The sequence below is a fragment of the Pleurodeles waltl genome, chromosome 2_1, assembly GCF_031143425.1.
Source record: "Pleurodeles waltl isolate 20211129_DDA chromosome 2_1, aPleWal1.hap1.20221129, whole genome shotgun sequence".
NCBI lineage: Eukaryota > Metazoa > Chordata > Amphibia > Caudata > Salamandridae > Pleurodeles > Pleurodeles waltl.
The window spans coordinates 666392331-666398814 of NC_090438.1; the positions used below are offsets into that span (position 1 = coordinate 666392331).

The window sequence follows — 6484 nt, forward strand, 5'->3', positions numbered from 1 at the left end:
AGCTGTTAGCATTGAAAACTCTGTACACTGCCTCAACTTTGTTTCTGAAGAAATCAGCTAGACTTTCACAGCACTGTTGGGTGGGGGTAGGGTCTGGACATCTGGAGGAGTGGCGAGTATCCGAAATGGTTGAAATAGTTCTCGGGATGAATTTACAGCAGAGTGAATTCTGTCTGTAAAATAGTTTGTTTTCTGTGATATGATCAATTCTTTATGTTGTCTAATATTCAGCTTGTATTTTATGTTAACTTCTGGTGCATAGCTGTTCTCCAGGACCTTTCCTGTCGACGGCATCTCCTTTTCATATTCCTGATCTTGGGAGAGAACCAAGAGGCTGAGGGACTGGATATATGATTATGAATTATTCTCAGAGGAGCAAGCTTATTTGTTTCTTCGTTTATCCAATTAAAATAGCTAGAGGCGCCTACATTTATATCGCCCCAAAAAGACGGTTGGGATGCCTCAAGGATTACTGATAGCTCAGGGTCATTTATGTGGGAGAAATTAGATTGTATCACTTGCCTCTTGTTCTCTATACATGGTGTTCTGAACAAATTGTGTATTTGTCTATCCAGTGTAATTCCTGCATCAGTTTCTATAATAATATTTTGATAAATAGGATTCTGTCAAATGTTTGATTTTATTCAGTCTTAAACTAAAAATTAGTACGCTACATAATTGCTATTTTGGTAACTTTATCTTTTCTTCCATTTTCTAGGATTGCGGTATGGAATTGAATGACGAAGAAGGTCACAGGTGTTATCCCATAGATGATCACCTTCTGTGCCACTCCTGCCACATAAGACATGTAGAGAAAGGCACGGTGCCTAGCTTGGCCTTCTCGCATCGCTATTAGGAACATTGCTGATTATGTAGACCACGCAAGCTGTTGACTTTCCCCAAACACCTCAGCCACTTAGTGCGTTCTTGGAACAAAGGTGAACAATGCACAGCTACGCATTTTGCAAGGATCTAGATTTTAGCATCTAGCCCAAAGCGTACATGTCCATTGGAGTTCTTGAGGAGTCGGACTTATCTGTGACTTGGTTAATGTACACAATGCATGCAATCGAGTTGCATTATTCCAAAGTGCCTTGATTAAGAGTCCCATGCTTTATTGTTCTCAAGATGTCAACTGGCAGCTAAATCGAAAGAAAACTCTTCCTACTCAAGGCATGATGCTAAACACCCATAAGACTAAGAAATGTTCTATTGTTTCCCCTCTCTTGGGCATGGCTCTCAGAAAAAGAGAGATTGTACAATGATATTAAGAGGCTTTGTATGTTTTGTAGCATTTTGTTTCATTTGCAGTGGTAGAACATATGTTTACATTCAAGAGCCAGAATGTATCGTAGAATATTACAAGTAATGGAAACTATGAAAGTTGTGTGTGTGTGTGTGTGTGTGTGTGTGTGTGTGTGTGTGTGTGTGTGCTTCAGCTACCTGTCCCCAGTGATTCCCCATAGATAGCATGGCTGGAATGATTTTCTGTAGAATTCAGGCAGTCTGTGGTGCCTGATGTAATAGCATCATTTGAGTTTGTCTCAACTCGCTGATGCGATGGTAGCAGGAGTGAATTGAACTTCAAGGAGTAATCACTGTTCCTCATAGTCCTTGGATTTTGCAAACCAGCTCAAAGACTGAACTATATCACAACAAGTATGTATACGGTTGCAAGGAGAAAGATGTTTACACTGTACATCAGTGCATTTTAACACAAGTTGTGATTGTTGGTTGGTATTTATACTATACTAACCATGCAGCACAAAAGATACATTTCCCAAAATGACCTGTACACCAAAGGACTTCCTTTGAGCTCCCGCACAGACTTGCACTGAAAGATCCAACAGCAGATTCAGAAACTGTGTGTATGCTAATGCTAACCCGGAAATTTCTCAGAGGTATTCAAAAACATGCTTGTTTTTCACTTGTTAAAAGCTTGTCTGTTTGATGATGTGACATGCTTTGAGACTTAAGAGTCCTCAGTAGAATGTAATATATGATATATTACGTTATGTTATATTTTGTAGAGTGTAATTGCTAGTTGAAAGGTTGTCCTGGCACTGAAGATTAGATAAAAACTGAAGGTCAAATAATTACCTGACTAAGGATTAATCCAATATGGTTTATTTGCGGATTTTCTACAAAGAAAATGATTACCAGTACCCTTAACAAACTGGAGAAGGGTGTTCCAGTGCCTTGCAGCTAGTAGAAGAAAGGCATGTCTGCCACAGCAAGATTTCCTAAAACAAGGAAGAATCAAGCTGAAATAATCATTGAAGTGAAGAGAACTGTTAAAAGTGTATTTCCAAAATGTATTCTGAAGATGGGTAGGTCCAGACTGGTTTGCTGCTCCATGTCTTGAATGAAACGCTCTTTACTGGCCACCAGTGTAAGGAGTAACATGTGCCTGCTGACAGAGGCCAAAGACCATGCAAACCACACTATTCTGGATAAGTTGTAAATTTGCAATTAAGTTCTTAAGGGCACTGATGCAAATAATATTACAATGATTCAATGTTGAGTTAATCAGAAGAAAAACGTATTTACGGCACTTTAGTGGCAGGAGCGGGGACATTTTCTAAAACATTTTTAAAAAGTGAAAACTTGCCAAGACTGTCTTGTTCTCGACATTAGTCACCTCTCTCAAAAGGGTGCCAACGATAAACCACAAAAGGGTATTGACTGTTGACTGTTTCTGAGTGATGATTCACTTTGGCTAACTATTCCAAATTTAAACTGGTGTTGCCTTTAAACTGAATGACTGATTTTTGTCATTGTTTTGGGTATTTCCTTGGAATCATTGTTCCAAAAAAGAATGCATTTCCCAGTTCGTATTTTCATACCTACAAGCTCTGATTATTTGTTGATTCTTGTGCAAAATATCTCGATGAAGAACTAAAAGTGGTTGTGCAGTGTGCAGATGCTCGGAAGAGATGTAAGTTTTTTTAATTGCATATCACAATAGATGTTTTTTCCTTCACTTGCTATAACATTGAGGTTTTTGAGTTAGAATACTAACTGGATTAGTAGTTCGTTTTGCCTCAGTCTTGAGTATTCTTTGTGTTTTCAAGACCAGAATGTTTTGAATTTATTAATGTACCATGTGAGATGCCTATTACATTTCACTCTGCTGTCGCTAGCGGCACAACTTAAATGTAGAGAAGAAACTTGATTCACAAATCTGCAACAGAATCGAAGATAAAAGTGAAAAGATAATTTGTGGAGTAAATATAGATTTATTTCTGACATGTGACTTGTTTCCAGAGGTTTTCTGTCATTCTGGGGGAAATGGGGCAATTTATGTATATATATATGTGTCTCTCTAGAGGTAATCCTAGACTTCTCTTGTCTGGAGTAGCAGACTTCCTTGTGAGAGCAGATTTTTGAGACACAGTGTCATATTCAGTGTCATATTCAATACTCAATTATTGAAATCTGATGATTGTCTGCTGGGCTATGACACATCGATGTGTTTGTGTGATGCACCACTCACCTTCACAATATCATGTTCACCTCACTGTAGTTCATCGATTAAAGCTTATGGTGACTTAGCATTGCTCCATCGTCAATGTCCCTACCTAGAGTAGTGGAGACATATTGTAACAGCTAAATGTTTTCTAATAAACTCCTTCAGACGTAGCTAGGAATTTCCACAAAAGAATTCCTGAGCACAAAAAAATGTACCTTGTGCTTATGTATGAAGCCTGCAAAACATTTCCCTTACAAGTCGAGTATAATACTGATGGCTGTTGGAAGACAGGGGCAGAAAGCAGACGATATGATTCTCCACTCTGCATACCTTACCAAAGGTGTATTCTCATATCCAAATGGTGTGAGTAAAACTGGAGGGAACTACTCTAGGCAGGTGTGATTACACAAATATTGTTTAGCGGAGGTGCCTTTCAACCTTCCCACTTACAGAACTTTGTGTATGATGCATGTATATACCATTTAGCTAGATGGTCACAGCAGCTGCTCCGTACTCATAGAAACCGTGGAAGAAGGTCGGTGTGGAGCAGTGATAAGTGGAACGTTTCATATAAGATCCTCCTGGTATTCCCATCCTACTAAACCAAGATATTTCCCCCCATGTACACCTACTAATGATATGCGTGCACCGTACTCTCCATGTACCTATAATGACAGGTTATCAGAAGCAACTTACATAAGACTGGGTGTGACTGCCTGCCTGTCGTAGAGGCAGGTGCTTTGGAATCACCATTTACCTATAGGGATGTATTGCAAGTGGTACAAGCAATTCGACATGAGAAAGCAGACTGTTATGGAGCCACTTCCACTGTGGTAGGGCCAGTTCTGCTAGAGCTGTTTGCATCTATATTAGGCGGCACCCTACACTCTCTCTGTGCACCTGGTTTTCTTACTAAACAATGATATCAAGATCTAATCCTAATTCCTCGGCAAATAGGTAAAATAACTATACATGAGATAAGAGCACAACATAGTTTTGTGTCAAAGGTAGCACTACCCTCAGTGTTAACACTCTCATGGAGCTGCTTGATTGCAGGAAGAAAGCGCAGCTCAGAGTGGCAGTGGTCCTGCTTGACACCAAAAAATGTTTCTAATAAAGTGTCAAGGTGGTATCTTTGGGATGTTACGGCGAGGACCGGTTTAAAAATCACTTTGTGAGATGGATTATAGTGTTATATAGAGGGGCGGTAGTTAAGATATGTGTTGATAGCCTGTTTTAATCGACTACCCAGTTACACAACAAGGGTGTGTCCTGGAGAATTCCTTCTGTAAGATATACTGAGCCATTCTTTCAGGCTATTCTGCTGATTAGGCCTGTTGGATCCATAGCCATGAATATGATATTTATCGGTGGTATCGGGATCTGCTCAACTTTGGTTGCACAAGCTGACCCTGCCTTATTTGGCAACAAAGATTATTTCGGCAATGCTTCCAGTTACAAATTCACATCTGATTAAAAAAAAAAAAAAAAAACACATACTGCTAGTGAAGGGCCTTAATTGGAATCTCATGCAGCTGTTTATCTTGGGCTAAAACAGTACTTACAATTTTTTATCCTAACTCTTAATTCTAAAGATAAACAGTAGATTAGGGAAATGAAACGTGCTCTCGCTTTCTATATTTTTTGTTAGATCAGTGTATTTGTTTAGGGCTGCTGAAATCTTTAAACAACTGAACCCTTGCACTGAGTTAGTATGCTGGGAGATGGAGGAGGATCCGAACCTGTCACGGGTCCGCAGGTATTTGAAATGTTAGATCCCTTTTAATCAGGCAGGCCCTTGGGGGCGGGGGAGGAGGGATTTCACTGTTGGCCATCACTGAGTATTACTAATGACTGCGCATCTAGACACACAGGCAGTGGGTAGCAGGATCGTCGCTTCTCTGTTAGGCACATGATTTCCCAAGAACCTGATATGTTTTCACCAAACAAGCTTGGACCTTTCACATCGCTCAATCAGTGCTAATGTGGGGGCCTCGTTGAAAATGTTTTCCCGAGCTAACCTAACATGTTATCATGTCCCTCGTTTGGAAAATTGTGCTTACTAGAATCAAAGTGCTTTATTCTGGCTACTGCACTTTCAACCTGTTCTGCTGATCTCGATTAATGCAGCGTGGCTGCATCACTGAAATGCGGTAATACCACATTAAGGTATTGAAAAGTTAGAAATAAAAGGCTGCTGGTAATTACTCAAAATATAAGTGCAGAAAACGTGTTGTGAGCGTCATTACGGGTAGGTATTCACCTTTTAAAGATGCCTAAAACAGCGCTTCGTAAACTCATTGAGGCGTTATCCCTCATTTAGCACAGCCTACGAATGGGATTATAGTTGGAGATGATGGGAACCCTGTGCTAAAGCCAGAGCAAAACCTCTCTGTGGAAAACCCCGCCATAGCTGCTTTACTCCACCACACTATAGCTACGGTGGAGAAATTCCACAAGCGAACTCTCTGCTGCCGAATTTAGCATTTCTTCCAGAAATCGGAGGATTTTTTTTTCTTTTCTGCCCAGCTCTAAATGAACCCCTTTGCGTTTAAACTGCCTAATGCAAAGCATGGGCGAGCTGCAGTCACACAGCTCTCGCAGAAACAGTCGCCTTTTCTTTTCTCACCGCCGTCAATGTTCTGTGAGGCCTCTCCAGCCTGGGCCCTCGCCAAGGATACGGACCGGTAGATATGACATTTGTGAACAGTACCATCGGCAATGAAATGAAGCCATTTATTATCCGGCAATGCGAGGTGAAAGGAAGTGTTTGGAAAGGAACTTTCTTCCCACATCTGTCTTTTGACATTTCATAAACTCCTGGGGATCGATTCCGCCGCCGAGGCAGAAATCCCACGTTCCCCACGACCTATTGTTGCTTTTTTGTTATAAACATCCTAAGAACGAGTGTGTTTATTTAAAAGACCAACATCTGGTTAAGATGCTGTTTCTGGACACTTTCTTAAACGTTTCATATTAATATAATCTCACAATGGATAGAAATAGTCCAGT

At 40.3% G+C, this 6484-nt stretch overlaps 1 protein-coding gene across 1 annotated transcript in view; it reads left to right on the forward strand.

Moving 5' to 3' along the window:
* The window catches only part of LIMD1 (LIM domain containing 1), a 300888-nt gene extending 297632 nt beyond the window's left edge, over positions 1-3256 (forward strand). Inside the window, exon 10 of the mRNA XM_069216256.1 lies at positions 719-3256. Within this exon, the coding sequence (XP_069072357.1) occupies positions 719-856 (138 nt within the window). The 3' untranslated portion in view covers positions 857-3256. The remainder of the gene's footprint in view (positions 1-718) is intronic.
* Positions 3257-6484: the final 3228 nt, after the last annotated feature.